Source organism: Lethenteron reissneri, chromosome 42 (assembly GCF_015708825.2).
Source record: "Lethenteron reissneri isolate LAM-NWPU_2019-01 chromosome 42, ASM1570882v1, whole genome shotgun sequence".
Lineage (NCBI taxonomy): Eukaryota > Metazoa > Chordata > Hyperoartia > Petromyzontiformes > Petromyzontidae > Lethenteron > Lethenteron reissneri.
The window spans coordinates 11659993-11678726 of record NC_083820.1 but is presented as its reverse complement, the minus strand read 5'-3'; the positions used below and the strand labels follow the sequence as shown (position 1 = coordinate 11678726).

Below are 18734 nucleotides of genomic sequence, written 5' to 3'. Positions count from 1 at the left end.
TCATTTCCCACTGAATTTCTTCTCGGTCGCGAGTAGACCAGTACGGTGGCACGTGACCTTTAGCTCCAGCTAGAGCGACAGGTATACTGAAGGCTGTATGTCGGGTGCAGAAATATTTTTTGAGTCGTTGACCCAGATAGACGTGGCTGTGATTAGATCCTGATCTTAGGAACCTCGAAACAGTAAAGGTTAATCTCAGGCAGGAAGAAATCTTCCTCTCGTCTGTCTTGCTCCAGGACCAGCACTCTGACTCATACAGCAGCAGCAGCAACGGCTCAACTTCTGTCTTCTCACAGACTCGCAACTCAATTCTGATCGAATTGTTTCTACTTAACGGGTAGAAACTCTTCATGAAAGTGTGGTCCACTATCGTAGTTGAGCTTTTGATCCCTGAAGTTTTCACCACGCACCACTGCGGGCATCTTCAGGAGAGGCGCACGAGCCTGGAAAGGCAACGCTCGTAGACGCCGCCTTTATATTTCTGGGACCACTGCACGGTTTTACAACGGGCGTGATTTATACCGCCGGTCCCCGGGCGCCAGTGTGACACGTGTGCCAGTGCGACACGTGTGCCAGTGCGACACGTGTGCCAGTGTGACACGTGTGCCAGTGTGACACGTGTGCCAGTGTGACACGTGTGCCAGTGTGACACGTGTGCCAGTGTGACACGTGTGCCAGTGCGACATGTGTGCCAGTGTGACACGTGTGCCAGTGCGACACGTGTGCCAGTGTGACACGTGTGCCAGTGTGACACGTGTGCCAGTGTGACACGTGTGCCAGTGCGACACGTGTGCCAGTGCGACACGTGTGCCAGTGTGACACGTGTGCCAGTGCGACACGTGTGCCAGTGCGACACGTGTGCCAGTGCGACACGTGTGCCAGTGTGACACGTGTGCCAGTGTGACACGTGTGCCAGTGTGACACGTGTGCCAGTGTGACACGTGTGCCAGTGTGACACGTGTGCGTGCGTGCGTGTGCCAGTGAGACACGTGTGCCAGTGTGACACGTGTGCCAGTGTGACACGTGTGCCAGTGTGACACGTGTGCCAGTGTGACACGTGTGCCAGTGTGACACGTGTGCCAGTGTGACACGTGTGCCAGTGTGACACGTGTGCCAGTGTGACACGTGTGCCAGTGTGACACGTGTGCCAGTGTGACACGTGTGCCAGTGTGACACGTGTGCCAGTGTGACACGTGTGCCAGTGTGACACGTGTGCCAGTGTGACACGTGTGCCAGTGTGACACGTGTGCGTGCGTGCGTGTGCCAGTGTGACACGTGTGCCAGTGTGACACGTGTGCCAGTGTGACACGTGTGCCAGTGTGACACGTGTGCCAGTGTGACACGTGTGCCAGTGTGACACGTGTGCCAGTGTGACACGTGTGCCAGTGTGACACGTGTGCCAGTGTGACACGTGTGCCAGTGTGACACGTGTGCCAGTGCGACACGTGTGCCAGTGCGACACGTGTGCCAGTGCGACACGTGTGCCAGTGCGACACGTGTGCCAGTGCGACACGTGTGCCAGTGCGACACGTGTGCCAGTGCGACACGTGTGCCAGTGCGACACGTGTGCCAGTGCGACACGTGTGCCAGTGCGACACGTGTGCCAGTGCGACACGTGTGCCAGTGCGACACGTGTGCCAGTGCGACACGTGTGCCAGTGCGACACGTGTGCCAGTGCGACACGTGTGCCAGTGTGACACGTGTGCCAGTGTGACACGTGTGCGTGCGTGTGTGTGTTTGGTGGTGACGGCAGGCTCTACGGGACGCCTCAGAACATCGACCTCTTCCCGGCGCTCATGGTGGAGGAGCTGGTCCCCGGCACGCGCTTGGGGCCCACGCTGCTGTGCCTGCTGCTCACGCAGTTCCAGCGCCTGCGCGACGGCGACCGGTACGCACGCAGGCCAGCCACCACACGTGGACCGCGACGGTGACGAAGTGTTAACTTCCTTGCCTGGTGTACAGGAGGTTGTGGGTTCGATCGCACACCATGACGCCTGCTGCATATTTGGAGTTTGCGTGTCTCTCCGTGGTCGTGTGGATTTTTCTCCGGGTCCTCCGGTTTTTCCCTCCTCATTTAGAATCAACGGGCATTCAGAGTATTTGGCTGCTAAACATTTCCACATGATAGGCCACTTTGTTGAGCTGTCATTTGTGGTCAGGTCGCTGGATTATCGTTTTGGTATAGCGGCCCCCCGCCCAATCCAGATCACTGGTCCCCACGCCCCAGCCTCCACACCCCGTCCGTCTCCAGGTTACTAAGGCGACAATACAGAGAGAGGTCATGCATCCAGTCCTCCAGTGAACGGCGTGTTAGCAAGGCATTTGTTTCACATTGTGGATAAACGTGTTCATTTGTGTCTGCTTTTTTGGAGAAGAATGCCAATATCTCCGTCGCCTACAAGGGCACATGCATTCCCAGGGCTCTGGGTTTTAGCTTCTTTGTCAAGGTAGCCACTTTGTCAAGGTAGCCGTTTTGTCAAGGAAGTGTGAGTCTGGCCCCGCGTGTGTTCCTGGCTTTAATTGGGAGCGGTAGCACAGCGGTTCACGCTGTGTGATTTGCCCGGCAACCTGATTTACATTCCTGCTCATGGTCGAGACAAGTGATGATTATCTGAAACAATCTTGGGCCTCCCCTATGTTTACTCAGACTAAAATGAGTACCTGGTACAATGTGTAAACATCAGCATTGGGGAGACAAAGGTGGTCGGGCGTGGTGTGCGTGCCGGCCTTCATAGGTGCTTGCTAACAGAGCTTGCCCCAACAGTATATTATGACTACGTCCCTAGCCTTAAACAGTGACCATTGTTTCATATTCAGCTGAGTTATTCATATTTGGATTATTCAAAAAAGTTTTGAGAATGTTATTTTAAAAAATTAGAATTAGTTATACCATTAAAATGTTTAATGTTGAAATATGTTTTTAATCAACATCAAATGAATCCACAGAACAATGAGTCAACAACGTTCACAAACAAGTTAAAATCCATTTTCACATCGACTGTTAGATAGATATAAAATTATGTGTTTATGCAATCATCGCTACCTCGGGAATTAATTTGATTTTGACTTCAAAGGTTTTGGGTTTTTACCCGACATGTTATTCAATCCAATTGAGTTTTTAACCCAAAATTGGGATGCAGTATTGGCAGCAGCAGTGTTCACCGCTGTGCAATTGACTTGCACAGCAGTGAACAGATGTAACTCTTATTTTGGCACAACTCAGAACAACTAAAATAAGCAAAACAACTTAAGGGTCGGCCTTGTCAGTAGCTTTCAAGCGCATCGGTGGACCGCCATACACTGTTGCAGTTAACTCAGCCACACACACGCACACACGCGCACACACGCACACATGCACTAACACGCACACACATGCACACATGCACACACACACATGCACACACGCACACACGCACACACACGCACACACGCACACACACGCACACACACGCACATTTTCCTGTGGCAAAGTTGAGGGTTGTTTTTTCTTTAAACCTTCGTGCTCGGTCTCTGCATTTTTTCAGAGCGATGTGGCCCGGCATCCTTGGGCCTGATGCGCATTAACAAAATTGGCTGAGAAACTTTGCTGCCAGCTCGTGGGCTTCCTCTCTAATTTTGTGTGTGTGGTTTGCAAGCACAGCAGCGGATATTTTTTGAGCAGTGCTCTCCCCCAGAAGCACGCTTTTACCGCCGCATCTGCATAGCGATAGTTGGCAGCGTGCCGTCTCAATGGCTGTCATGTGCAACGGGGGAGAATTTTGACGGTCAATTTCGGAATGAGAAAAAAACGACACACAAGTGCAACTGTTAAGGCGGCGTACATAGTTTAGCGTTGTCAAAACACGGTAATGGCATTACTCGTGCCATTGTGCAGGTCAACACACTGGGCTTGCAATCCAGAGGTCGCCAGTTCGATTCGATCTCCCTGCGTGGCAGCTGAAACAACGGCGCACGTTTCTTGAATGCCTCAAACTGCTTCTCTCCACCCGGCGGTGTGAATGGGCTCACCAAAGTTATTCGATCGGCAGCTCGCGTCTGGCCAATGTGTCAGAGGGGCTCTCCAGAGCTCCCTCCACGTACGTACTTTGAACTTCTTTCGCGCCATACGTAGCCATCCGTGGTAATCGGAGGTGCGGGGGAAGGACAACAAACAGCAGCGAGGCCTCCAGCGTCAGTGGCACGAGCGAGCGAGCGCTGCACCGTCACCTACGCGTCGGCGGTTGACCGACCTCCAGGCCTTGGCTGCGTTTGTGGTGCGTGCGCGAATCAGGTTTTGGTACGAGAACCCCGGCGTGTTCACGCCGGCGCAGCTGACGCAGCTGCGGCAGGCGTCGCTGGCGCGCGTGCTGTGCGACAACGGCGACAGCATCGAGCGGGTGCAGCGCGACGTCTTCGCCGTCGCCGAGTTCCCGCACGGTTACGTCGGCTGCCAGGACATCCCCCGCGTCGACCTGCGCCTTTGGCAGGACTGCTGCGAAGGTGACCCCCGCCCGACCCCTCCCCGGCGTTACCGTAGCTGACCGGGAGCGTCGTTGCCGGGACGTGTTTTTTTGTTTTTACGCCGCGACACGATACCGATGCGCGCGACGTGACGGGTGTCGGGCAGGTTGACCGCCGACGCTTCAGCGCTGGTCATCATTGCGACTCGCAGGTTCACCGGGGCGGGGGGATTAGGAGCCGGGCAGGATTACCCATCCCGGATAGGATCGTCCTTGATATCGTATCGTACGGCGTGTAGCGGCATCGGCGCATCACGGCAACTCTGTGGCCCGGTGCCGAGGGGCACCGCCAGGAGTGCCGGGAGACGTCGTGGTTTTGGGATTGCCTCGGGCCGGGACCGTGGAGGCGTGGCGCCGAGAGTGCCCGCGATGACGGCGGCGCTGTTTGGTTACCAATGACGGTGGCATCGCAGCCATCATCATAGTGAAAGTGGCCGAGCGTGAGCTGCAACGCCACGTTATTATTTAATGAAGATGTACATCAGCGTAAGAGGAGCAGTGCTCGCAGCGGTTTGCGTGCCGCGCTATCGGCCACGGCAGCCTGAGCTCGATCCCCCTCCCCCCCGCACCTCACTCTGCATTAACCAGCTTGGTGAAGTATGGACCAACAGCTGCTGTGACACACATGTCATAAAAATGAACTGTGCTATGCTGTACATAAATACCATCTTCTGTGCATCTGCATTATTATTGCAAATAATGTAATTCCTCTCCGCAAGTTTCGTTCAGTATTCAAACTATTTTGTTTATTAAGCAGCACAGCAAGTATTGTGTAGTGTATGTGGGAGTGCACACGACAAGCTGATAAAGTGTGACTGTGAGCGCGTGTCTATTTTTTGTTTTGAGTTGTGCTTCTTTGTTGTTTTGTTTCCAGCCACCGTTATCAAATACATGCTGAACACTAAAAGAGCATAATAATGAGAATTCTTGGGGGGGGGGGGGGGGAAATTCAAGTCAGCAACTAAAAAAAAAGTGGATTTCATTGCACTGGTGTAGTTATTGAGGATTCTGTCATGGTGCAATGCTAAGGTTGTTGGTTTCGGCTCCTGGTGCGGAAGTTGGAATGAGCAAGTTTCTCAAATGCCTCCGATTAGTACGGTTGGTTACATGCGGTGGGAAAGAAGTAGAAACAGAGCTACACACAAATATACCCGTTCATACACGGATCCTCCACAGTCGGTCGATCGGCAGGTCGCGTGAGGTGGGCTAACGTGCGGGCATTCCCACCTTTTCCAAGACGTTTGACCAACGTGGAAGAGTAGGCCAAACACCCTCTAGAGGGGCTCTCTTGAATGCTCTTTAATGGAGGCCCTCGATCCATCAGTGGCGTGAGTAGGCAGGTGCAGAGCTGCAAATGTGTGTTTCTTTCTCACTGACAAAAATGAATGAAGCGTGGATTTCATCGCAACGGTATCCAAACGACTTTCAAATTTAGCACTTTCGTCCTATTTTGAGTTTTTTTTTTTTTTCCAGTGAAATCTTTTGGTGTAAAGTTATTCGAGTAACTGCTGCTCTCTGTCTGACACTTTTACGTGTTTTTTTTTGTTACAGTTTCAACACGCTGAACTTTTTCGCTCCCTGTTATCAGAAAAAAAACCGAGAGATAATACAACGCAGATGGAGGGAGCGGCCGCGAGCTGCTGTGCTTCGCTTGATATCTTCAAAGGATAAAAACGTTTTAGTGCGAACTTGCATACATCTTTTAGAACAAGTGCATTAGCCTGTGACATTTTAACTTACTATTCTGAAAACAATGTTGTTTTCCTTTCTAACGTTTGGTTCTCGGTAACTTGTAGCGGACATGCTCCGTGTTCCGAGTGTGTGCAGGGCTATGGGGCTATCTTGCTTTCATCTCGGCCTTTCAAACAACCGACCCAGTCGGCTTGCGACGTGCCCAGTTGATGAATAGCTTTGCCCTGACTGAGATTAATAAAGTCGACATTTGTTCGTGAGGGATGCATTTTAAACATTGTTTAATTGCCGTTTAGGATTCAAATTGTTTTGACTCTTTCATAAAATTAAGTTGTTGATGTTTCACACGACGATTTCCTGATCGCTGCTAGGCTGGCTTGGAGCAGGGATTATCACCGTAAGGTACTGCCACGAGAGTGCAGGGTACACCAATCCACAGTGAGCCCACGTCGTGACACCCTGTGTATTACTACACTCGTATGAGCAGCTTCATAGGAATATAGGGAACAAGAAGAACAAAAAAAAGCCAAGATGGCTGCATCGTTGCCAAACTAATTCTCAGAAAGAGCGTTCCTTGACTGTTCCGGTCGAGATGAAGCTCTGCACTCAAGTTTCCCAAGAAAAGCCGTGATTCTGTTTGGCAAGAAAAATGTATTTCTCCGAAATAATCAGAACGCCCAACATTTTACACTTTTGTCCGAAACACGCGACAAAGGAATGCCCGCTTTGATGTAAGCATGCGCACTGGATCACTTTAATGTGCTGAGTCCAGACACGTGAACGCCGCCGTGCCAGTGAATTTCATTCGGGAATGTTTTTTTCATGCTGCTCGGAATTTTGTCATCTGTCAGGCAGGCCCCGTGCAGCGCGGGCTCGCAGACTTGTGGCGTGGAGAGAGAAGAGAAAGTGGCTTTAAATAGATTGTTTGGGCTCGTGCCACAAAGATGTGTTGCTGAAATTGGCTACACGCCATAACCTGACAGCCCAGGTGAACAGCGCCATCCTTTAGGCTGCACCGTCGAGGCAGATTTATGAAGTGCAAGATATATTTTACGCACACAGAACTTCCGTGCCTCTGTATATGTGCCGAGCGTGGATGTACATTTGCGATAAAAAGTATAGTACTGACGTGATTATCATCATTATTATTATTATTCCGGCATGGATATTGTGGTACCACTGCACCACCGCACGTAGATATACGGTGTATAATGCAGCAGCAGCAGCAAACGCACGTAAGATCGGCCCTTGGGAGCAAGGCCTTGTGTGCTCATATCCACAGTGTGCTTGTATCAGAAGCTGCCCGTTAACCTTGTCCCCACTAGTGCAATGTAAGCACGTGTTACTCAAAACTGTGCGTATACCCAGTTTACACAGTACAGTTCGACAACAAAACACCATGAGGTATATATTTGTTTGTATTAAAAAAAAAATTCACCTGCCAAATCCCTTGAGGTGGTGAAACAGCTATCTCTCGTTTGCTGAGGGTGCCCATCGGACGCCGACTGCCGTTCGTCCCACCGGCTGTTGGCAATGAATTCGAACCCCCGGGTCCCCCCGTGCCGCAGGGCTGACGCGAGCCGCCCCTACCGCTGTGACAGATTGCAGGAGCCGTGCACAGTTCCAGTCGCTGGGGCATCACCAGCGGGGCAAGCGCAGCGCCCTCTTCAGCTTCCCCGGAGAGGGCCCGGAGAGAGACACGCGGCACGGCGAGCGCCAGCCTGCCAGGTGGGGCGTCGTCGTCGTCATGGACATCGTCGTCAGTCGATCATCACGACCGTCATCGTCATTGTTCGAGCATCATCAGTATTAGATCACCTCTGATTAGCACGGTTGGCTACGTACGGTGCGAAAGAAGTTCAACATACATACATCATTATGATTTGATCATTGTCATCATGATCAGCATTACTAGATTGTCAGGACGGTCATCATGACGGTTATTGTCACTATTTTATAATTATTTTATCATAATGGTCGTCATCTTCATTATCATAATTTGAACATCATAATTATCTAGGGCATCGTCAGCATCGCCATAATAATCATCATTAGATCATAATTTTTCAAATAATTTTATATTTCACCTGTAAAATCCCTTCAGATTGAAGATCTCCATTGAAAGGTGTCATCATCACCTCCGATTAGCACGGTTGGCTGCATACGGCGCAAAATAATTTTAACATTCAGTACACACACATACTCATCATCAGATCAACATCCATCCCTGTCATCATCTTTCCAGGAAAGTGCCTTTCTCAACACAGGGCCTCACTGTGCAGACGAGGGAGTCGACAATTATCGTGCTCTTCCTCGATTTGAAGCTTTCGTGACTGCAAAGATTCATATTCTTAGGTTTTTTCGGTTAAGTCACGTAAGTAAAACATCAAAATAAAAATAAAATAAAAATAAAAATCACGACGTTTCGGAGGCAACACAAGTCTCCGTCATCAGGTGGGACCGTCACAGCCGAATTAGCTGCATCAAGTGAAGCAATGATGCTCTGTTGACTTTCTTTGCTGTAGCCGCTCGTACTTTCGTTTGTTTCCATGACCCAGGTGCCCCTGAAATAGAGACTTGTCGTCTCGATGGGCCCCCACCTGGTCATGAACAGAATTCAAAATCTGCCTCTCCCCCTGGTTGAGGCCAAGTGTAAAGCAGTTGATAATTAGTATGCAGTGTTAACATAATTAGTATTAACTAGGTCGGTATCCCTAAAGATGTGCGGTTAAATGGATACCCCTGAAGCGATATCTGAGTTTCATTGCTTTGACACGTTCAGGATGTGTGAATGAACGCGAGTCGAACGCTCGAGCCAGATCTAACAGAGAGAGAGACGGTTGTTGCTGATGCACATCTTGCAGTTCACCAGCATTGATTCAAGCGAGCCTGACTCGGCTGGTGAGGCGCTGAATGTCAAAACCAGTGACAAGATGCACTCACGGGAGGCCGCGTCGCCGCCGATGGGATGTGGAAAGACACACGCGAACATCATCATTTACATCAGCCGCACCAAGTTTACACAACAAAGGCTCATTCCTAACAGCGTGCTTCAGCCGCACCGAACCTCACAAAAATAATATTCAGGGCCTACCTTGGCTCCTCACACCCTCAACCAGTATATATACAAATACTGTTTTCTTGGAATTTCTCTCACTTGATACAGCAATCGTGCTGTGACGGTTCCACCTCAAGACGGTAGCTTGTGTTGCCTCCGAAACGTCGTGATTTTTATTTTTATTTAACTTTTATTAATTTTTATTTTTTACCTACGTGACTTCACCGAAAAAACCTAAGAATATCATGATGATGATGATCGCGTCTAAAGCGTGGTCAGCGCGGTCCAAAACTAATGCGGAGGATGTAGGACGTTGGCAGGAAACTTTTGCTTTCATCAGTTCCTCACCCCCCCCCCTCGCGATGGTAGTTTGCACCGATAGAAAGAAAGTAAAACATCCTGCCTCCAAAAAAACACACAAGCACAAGCGTTCGCGGAAAGGACCGCTTCACGTAATTAATTGTGATTTACGAGCTGACATCTGCGTTGTAAAGGACCCTTTAATCTCGCTGTAATCACTCGGGCTCTGCAGATTGTTGAACAATGGGGTGGTGCTAGCTGGAGCAACAAGGCGTTGCAGGCAACAAGGCAAAGACGACAAACGATGGCGGCTAAGTTGACCGCGTCTGTCACGCGGCACGTGCCGAGGGTGTCCCCCTCCCAGAGGTCGCAAACGGGTACCCGATACCCGTACCCTACCCGATACCCAGCTACCCGTACCAGGCCAGGTACGGGTACGGGTAGCCGTTTGCGACCCTGGTGCGGCCGGGTACAGGTAGGCCGTGAGTCACTGGTGAGTAACCGTTTGTCACTCATTTCGGGTAGGGTATGGGTACGGGTAGGGAACGGGTACCCATTTGTGACCCTGGTGCGGCCGGGTACAGGTAAGGAATCAAAACCCGTTTGCGACCTCTGCCCCCTCCGCCGAGGCACGACGCGGTGGGATGCGTCCCCGGGTACGCGGATCTGGAGGGCTACAGACGCAACGAGTTGTTTGGCAGTGGATCTCGGCGTGGCGCATGACGAGGTTGTTGACTCGTCTCGGCTGGGACTCAAAGACGTCGTGCTACCCGCGAGCAAGGGGGGTCCCTCGCAGAGGCCGCTCGCTGGAAACCGCAAACCTCGCGCTGTCCGCCCAACTCCGCTCTCACGCCCCTCGCTCTTTATGGGGTTTGGTTGTTTTTTTTAAACGCCAGAGCGGCACTTTATTTTTTCTTCCCAAGACCTTCTCTCCCGGTCATTGCAGATATATCTGAACCGAGGATCTCCCCTCTTTTGACGTTAAGAGGCGCTCACTACCTGGATTTGTCCCAACAGCCCATCTAGGTTCTAGATTTGAAGTATTCGTGACTACAAGGATCCATACTCTTTGGTTCTTTCGTCACGTAGGTGAAAAAAAATTAAAATAACTAAATTAAATCACGACGTTTCAGAAGCAACACAAGCCTCCGTCATCAGGTAGGACAGCCACAGCAAGACAAAAAACCCATCTAGGCGATGCGAGGCGTCTTGGGGTTGAGCTTATGGCGCAGCTGTTAGTGCACTGGGCTATGAATCTTCTGGAAAGCCGAGTTTCATTCCCGGCCACGGCGGCTCATATCAGTGGCGAGGGGATGTCTACCCTGATCCTAATCCCTCTTCCCCCGTCACCAGCGTAAACTGACCAGCGCGGTCGAGTATGGTGTATTGTCAAACAAGCCAACCGCCGATGGGGAGGTCTCCCTGTTGTGAGCAGGAGATTCCAGGGCTGCACCTTTATCTTTAGATGTTAGGGAGGTGGTAAGGTAGGTTCAGAAGTATGTACGTATGTGTGTATGTTGAACTTATTTCGCACCGTACGTAGCCATCCGTGCTAATCGGAGGTGCGCGGGAAGAACAACAAACTAAACACAAACAGAAGTTTTAAAGAAATAAGCTTTCATTCTAGATTTAAAAGTGTATAGCTCCAGTGGCTTCCTAATATCGGAAGGAAGAGCGTTCCAGACGGCCACAAAGGAACATCTGAAAGCATTTGATGAAGTGAATGTCTTTGTTTGTTGAGTATGAGCTGGGTGAGGGTATGGTGGCTTCATTGAGCCTGTGATTGCTGTGGTGAATGTTTTTATTTTGCTTTGTCAGTGCCCACAACAACAGCTCAAACTTGACTTCAGCCAATGCCATCCCGAGGCATCAGGATATCGACCAGATTGATTTCCGCTTGTTCGTGGACGACATGCAAAAGACCATCAGGACGCTACGTCAGCAGGTACTGAGCTTTGAAGTCATCAATTGCGAGAGTAGAGATTGCCGGCAATGAAATTCTGTTCATTTTTTTATTTAAAGCTTTCGTGACTGCAGGGATTCATATTCTTGGTTCTTTCGGTAAAGTCACGTAGAAGAGAAATAATAAAATAATATAAACATAATATTTCCCTTCTACGTGACTTTACCGAAAGAACCATGAATATTCTGTTCATTGTTTGAGACGTTTTAGAGCATTGCATGGCACGGGGTGGCTGGGGCAGCAGTGCACTGCAACTATTCCCAGCCACGGTTGAGCATCAGCAGCGAGTGATCGCTAAACAAATTCTTGCGGCCTGACCTTTCGCCAACCCACGCTGACCAGTGTGGTGAAGTATGGTCGAACAAACCCCAGGGCTGACTTGTAATGGGGATGCCTTCACCCAGCAGTGGATTGACAAAAGGCTGTAAAGAATATATATATGTTATTTGACATATTCAAATCACGTAATATTCGAATGAAGTGCTCAGGTGCTCTCTACACACCGCGTCTATAGCGGTGTTCCGTACGCGTAACCCTCCAGTCGACTTGGAGCTCTGTTTGCGATCCATCGCAAACTCTCCAAACTTCAGGCTGCGTTTCGCACAGATGCACACACACACCGGGAAAGAAAAGAAAAGTCTAAAGTCATTTATCCGGGGATAAATATGTGTAAATCACTTCAGCACACACGCTTCGCTTTTTGCCACGTGCATCCGTCCCTTTTTGTGTTAAGTGATGGTGCAAATATTCAATAACACATTTACTCGGAGAAATAATATCCCACTGGTGTCCGCTATATCGCGGTGGCGGTGGTAGGGGGGTTGGATGCATAGTTTGTTGCGGTAACTCAGCGTGTTTGTGTGGTGGTGGTGGTGGATGTCACGGACTGCGCAGATCCGCCAGCTGGAGGGGAGTCTGCAGAGCGACGGCTGCGTCGATGCCGTGGGGGTGGTCCGCTCGCAGGGCGACGAGTGGAGGAAGGACGACTGCACCGCCTGCCACTGCAAGGTGAGTCGACGGGGCCCCGATGTTAATTTACGTGGGGACATTAAAGTCAGAGCAGTGACAGAATGTAGCCGTATATCACCAAAGTGCTGCGCCAAAAAAAAAAATACTGCTGGGCGTGCATCAGCTTTGACAGTTTATATAGAATGAGAGGCACAGAAGAGTGGTGTTTTATATTATTATTACAAATATAATACTTGTAATATACACACAAGACACAATTCAAGTGCAGCTCAATGTGGCTCAGTGGTTCAGATCACGTTTCACATCCCATGACATGGAACTGCAGGAGTGGCTCTCCGGTGTCCTTTTGGGTTGCGCCGCGTGTCGATCAGGCGTCACGTCCGACATCTCGCTCCACGTGCCCTTCGGTGGGAGCCGGCGGAGCTCCCAGCGCATGGCATGAAACGTCAGGCATCATGCCGAATCACACGGCGGCACAACCCGAAAACACATCAGGGAGCGACACGGAAGCACAACCGCAGAAAGCTACGGCGCAGTGGTCGAGTCGATTCGAGGTTAATTTCCCTTAAACGCGTGGCGCCTTTCCGGCACGAATCTGCCCACTCGAAGCGCGGACATCACGTTCACCCTCGTAAACATAACAATTGAAAATTCTACACAACGAAAATAAAATATACCATGTATAGTTGCTTCGAAATATCACAATGAAAGCAATTTGTCGCTGCGGGTTAGTCGCTCCGCGCAAGTGCAAAGCGCGGTGTGTTTTGAGTTGCGACCCGAATGTAGTGATGGGAGTCGATCGCGATGTGGGGACGACGCCTGCCTCAGGCTGCGCGGCGCGTGTCGCTGGTTCCTGACGGCACCCGCGGACCGTCCGTCGCGTGCTCTCCGTTGCGCAGGGAGGCCAGGTGACGTGCTTCGTGGAGACGTGCCCGCACGCGCGCTGCGCCAGGCCCGTCACGACGGAGGGGCAGTGCTGCGCATCGTGCGACGGGGACTCGGCGAGGGCTCCGTGATCGGAGCGGTGCCGGCCACGAAGGAGGAGTGTTCCAAATCAGTCGCGTTTCTGTTCAGTGAAGGGAAATTTACATTTCTTTGGCAATTGCAGCCAAGCACTGTACCTTTTTTAATTTTATATAGTACTAAAATAATAATGTTTTGGAAATGTGAAGTCTGGGAAGTAACGACCACTCTGCCTTTTGAAGACGTTTTACATTTGAACATTAGACACGATCTCCAGCACGGCTGTTGTTAATCCCAAATAGCTCAGGTTTCGGATTCCGTGGCGATGCCATCGTCGTTCTGATGCCGATTGATTTCCTGCCTGTCTGTGCCATGCAGTAGCATTCGCGGGAGGGGAGGGCACGCTCCCTGCCCTCTGCCTCCGTGTGTACTTTTCAACAACAACTACAAACAACAGCGCCACACTTTATTTTCTCCTGTATTATACAAATATACGCGATTTTACAAGTAGCTTAGGTCTTGGGTTGATACGATTCTCATTTGCAATGATTAATGTGCTCACACGTCCACACGCCTATGTCCAAGTCACCCAGAATGCATAGTAAACCGTTGGTGGAAGACGTTGGCTGCAAGGGCTTATCCTGAAAAATGTAGCGAATTGCAAACCATGTTACGGAGGCAGTTAATTGTTTTATTGTCTTGGTCGAAACGCTTGCGTTAGACCAATGTGTTGAATTTTTATATTACAATATCTATGCAAATCTATGACATCACCTAGAATGCACCTGAACTCATCACATCTCAGAAGCTGAGCGTGATCTGAGCCAGGGTAGCACGTGTATTAGGTGACCACGATGTTTATGCCAGGTGCTATAGGCTACCACGGAGCTACCTTGCGGCAGAAGAGGGCAAGTGCAGCGAAGTCCATTTTGTTTGCTGTATTCTCCCACATCCATGTTTCCACCTTCACAAACGGGCACTGACCAGCGTGGAGAAGTATGGCCAAACAACCCACACGGCGTGGACAGGCCCTCATCCAACAATGGTGGATTGACAAAAGGGTCGCGCGTGTGCCAGGACGTGCCAATCGTATCAAATGATTTCAGAGTTCAGTGAGATTATGGTTAGTTTGCAGCTTGTAAATTCCAGCACCGGTATGTGTAGCAACAATACAATGACATTCACATTCAATACCAGACTTGGGCTCACTATAATGGTGCTAGCATTCATTAGCCCCTTTTTCCACTGGTGCATCCGAGCCATGCTTGGGCCGTGCCAAGCCAGTCCAGCACGGGTCAGATGCCCGAGCCGTGCCTTTGGTGTCAAATTCAATAAACAAGTCAAGATGCGTATAGATGATGCGGTGACGCCGTGACGTCACGGCGTACGAATGTCACGCACGCAGTGAACGAGTCGAGACGAGTATTACATACGACGCGGTGACCTCCCAGCTTATTAACTGACATCACATGCAATGATGCGTTATTAACTCCACCCCTGGCCCATCTTGGCCCTCAGCCAGATTCCGATGTTTCGTGAGACCAGCGTAGTGCGGTGTGGTCACGACTCGACTCTGCAAATAGCCGGTGGAACAACCGCCCGTCCCGTGCGGGAACCCGCGGTGGCTTGGCTCAGATGTCCCAGTTGGAAACGGGCGTTTTTGAAATGTATTCGGGAAAGCCAGATGTGTCATGTACGTTGAATTTATTTTCGCACCGTACTTAGCCAACCGTACCAATCGGAGGTGCGGGGGGAAGGACGGCAAACGAATTCACAAAAAGTAATCTTGGACACAAGATTACTTGGAGACCGATTGGATGGGATGATGTGTTTACGTTGTGTCGCAACCCTTATTCACCTCCATCTTCTCACAGTCAAAGTCTTCCAACCTCCCATCCATTCCCATCCGCCAACGATGGCAGGCATTCACTCTGCAGACAATTTTTTAATGCAATGTGCTTTGGAAGTGTAATTGATGTAGAGTGCATGCACATCCTTCAACCACAAGTGCATTTTACATTAGGCTGAAGTTTTATGCCCATTCAGCCAGTGTACAAACTTATGTAACAAAAATGTCGCTTTTCTTGAGGAAAAAAAACATGTTTTGGAAAACTAAAATAAGAGACTTTAAAACGTGGTACTTTGCGATTGCATCGCCATAATTTTATTAAATTTTAAAGTACACCATGTTAAAATGGAATTAATGGCATGATCTGGCACACAAGGATTTTAATTCAAGCAAGTTTAAATCCAATTTGTTTGTAAAAAATTTAAATAAAATAATCGTGTTCGTTTCGCAATCTTTGTACAACTGTTTAACCTCTTTTTTCAGTTCCGTTGCGTTCGGCGCCGCGTGCGGCATTAGCAATGCACGCACATCGGTCGTCTGCGCGTTGCTCGTGACGATGCGTCTCCCAGAGCACGAACTCCCCTCTCCTCTGGTCGCACCGCGTGAGCCTCGTTGCCAAAGGTGGCCTTTGCCCACCCCCATCAAGGAGGTGGGTGGCGGTGGGGCCGCGTGCCTCAAACACCATGCACCTCGCGACCTGCGCCAACGATGATTGAGCGCATTGGCATTTGTGCTGCGCGCGACAGATTCAATGTATCGCAAAAAAATAAATCAATCTCTCCAGTTATGGGAATTGGCCCCGCCCTGGAGAGGACGTGTTAGTTTGTCTGTGCTCATTGCTGGCCAAGTCGATGCAAGAGGTGGCTGTGAGAGATCGTGTGCAGAGTCAGCAGAATTGGACCGCGAGCTAAGGGATGCGCCAAATGTTGCGGTGTTTGCACAGTTTTGCACGTTCTTATCCGACGCGCATACACTCCCCGTTTATGCTCGAAATAGAAGGTGAACACTGGGTTGTTTATTACTCACGTGTTTTAAGCTTTACACGTGCGCTCACAAATGTGTGGTTGTGATGCCTCACACACCGGCTTCATGTTTTATTCTACACGGACCCCTGACTATGAATGCATTACATATTTTTTTCAACAAAACATGTGCAAGAAAGCACAGCACCAGCGTACACGGCATCTGAACAACCAACAACAAAAACGATGTCACAGTCAGTGCCCCTGGCTATGCTCAGGAAAACAAATTCAGTACGTGCATTTTTTTAATCAGCATTCAATTGTGTGCAATACAATCATGGATGTGCATCCAATAACCGAAACGATCTTAAGGCTTTCAGAGAATATTTATAGTTCAAACTATAAAACGTAGCCTTGCACTTGGCTGCTATCCCAAACTATGGGGTTGTGGCCTTGCCATACATATATTGCGGATGCAACGCAAGCCAAGCCACTCAGACCTCTGGTCTCAAGGTCTGTTCTGGCTCAGGCCCTGGTGTCAAGTCGAGTTAATCACCTCTGGCAAAAGCCCTGCTTTTGCTGTAGCCAGGGCCATACTCAGGCCACCGGCAAAATGGTCTCACCGTGTGGCGCGTCTGAGGGTGTCCTGGACAGCGGAATAAAGATATCAATGACAATCATTTACCCAGGGAAAGCCTCACTGAACCTCGAGGCTCCTCACTGATACAACGACGGGTTTGTGTGTGAGAGAAGATCATGGCATCTGGAGGACACCAACCAAGGCTAACGAGGTCTGATGCCTAGCATCATTGTCTCCTGGCCTCGCCTCGCAGCCTCACGACGACACGACCTGGCACGCACGGAGCCCTCGCAAGTAAATATAACCCTCAATCCTGCGTGGCTGCCAAGATCCGACGAGACCAGGAACATTCGGAGTGATTTTGGTCATTATGAGACTTCTAACACAGGGGTCGACACTTTCATGTCGCTGCTTCTGAACATGACGCGGCGTTACATTCACAAAATGCCACAAATAGTTCCCGCCACGGCACAATACTTACACATCTCTAGGCGGCCTGGACTTGCAGCAAGAAAAAACTCTCTTCAGTGAGTGTGCGGTGAGTGTGTAGTGAGTGTGCGGTGAGTGTGCGGTGAATGTGCAGTGAGTGTGTGGTGAGTGTGCGGTGAGTGTGCGGTGAGTGTGCGGTGAGTGTGCGGTGAGTGTGTGGTGAGTGTGTGGTGAGTGTGCGGTGAGTGTGTGGTGAGTGTGTTGTGAGTGTGCAGTGAGTGCGGTGAGTGTGGGGTGAGTGTGCGGTGAGTGTGCAGTGAGTGTGCAGTGAGTGTGCGGTGAGTGTGGGGTGAGTGTGCGGTGAATGTGCGGTGAATGTGTGGTGAGGAGCACCATGAATAGCCATCCATTCGCAGCAGACATCAAAGTTTCGGAGGGTTCGATGGCAAGTAAACTGGTTTGGCAGTTGTTTGCGCCATAAAAAACATCCTCGGCAGCGTTTTTGGACCGTGTCCAAACCTTACATCATCTTTTATGCTATAGATTTTACGGTCACCTAGGTTTCATATAAGCGAAATCCAAACATTGCATGATGATTTAAGCCACTGTTGATCTGTAGCATAACACTTTCTGACTTGTTTTATTAAACAAGCGTAATGCTAAAAAAGACAAAAAAAATGTATCCCTTAAACACCCGGCGAGGTTGTCCAGCAGCAGCAGGGCGAGCGGCTCGCAATCGAAAGGTTGAGAGTTCAAATCCTGGTTCGGGGGAAGCGTCCCGCCGGAGTTGATAAAATGAGCACCACTTCGTAGCGAAGTCAACAGTGGTTGTCATATTGGGGGACTTGCCCCCGTCATAGGAATGTGGAATTTCACGGTTGGAAAGTGGAGATGAGCGCTGCTTCAACGCTCCATTTAGAGCACGAGGTCACTGACTGAAGTCGCAAGGCATGCGAGAGCGAGAACGTTCATGCTGCACCAGAAAGACTTTGACGTTCAGAAACAGTGCGGAACCCTTTTCATGAACGCGCGAGACGGTGTTTTGGGTTTCATGAACAAAGCGTTTTTGTTCAATCCACGCCAGAGATGTTTTCCCCGCGCCTCGGTGGCCACATTACCATGCCGAGTGATGATGCCTTCAAGGTCACACTCGACACACTTGAAGGTAGAAATAACAAACACGCCGGTGGACATTGCGTCCGTCAGCACCTGTGCACTCTAGTTTGACCCTGACACCCTTCGCTTATCCCAGCGCTTGACGCTTGGGCTCAAGGAGCGCGCCTGCCGCGTGCTCCATCGCAAACGCTTTCAAAGGAACCTCTTGGAAGAGCGCAAGGAAAGGCCGTGAAGATGGAATGGCCTCGAGGAGCACGGCGTTCACACAATTGCGGCTCGAGGCTGTGGCCACGCGGCGAAGGACAATCGTTGAAGAATCTCCTCGGGCGATCGTTTGAAAACACTCGCATCGTT

At 50.2% G+C, this 18734-nt stretch overlaps 1 protein-coding gene across 2 annotated transcripts in view; it reads left to right on the top strand.

Annotated features, from left to right (window-relative positions):
• PXDN (peroxidasin) overlaps positions 1 to 16937 on the top strand; it is a 66054-nt gene extending 49117 nt beyond the window's left edge. For both annotated transcript variants that reach the window (XM_061569143.1, XM_061569142.1), the window contains 6 exons: positions 1754 to 1888; positions 4271 to 4479; positions 7793 to 7919; positions 11368 to 11494; positions 12407 to 12520; positions 13381 to 16937. In XM_061569143.1, coding sequence (XP_061425127.1) covers positions 1754 to 1888; positions 4271 to 4479; positions 7793 to 7919; positions 11368 to 11494; positions 12407 to 12520; positions 13381 to 13497 — 829 coding nt within the window. In that variant the 3' untranslated portion in view covers positions 13498 to 16937. The remainder of the gene's footprint in view (positions 1 to 1753; positions 1889 to 4270; positions 4480 to 7792; positions 7920 to 11367; positions 11495 to 12406; positions 12521 to 13380) is intronic.
• Positions 16938 to 18734: the final 1797 nt, after the last annotated feature.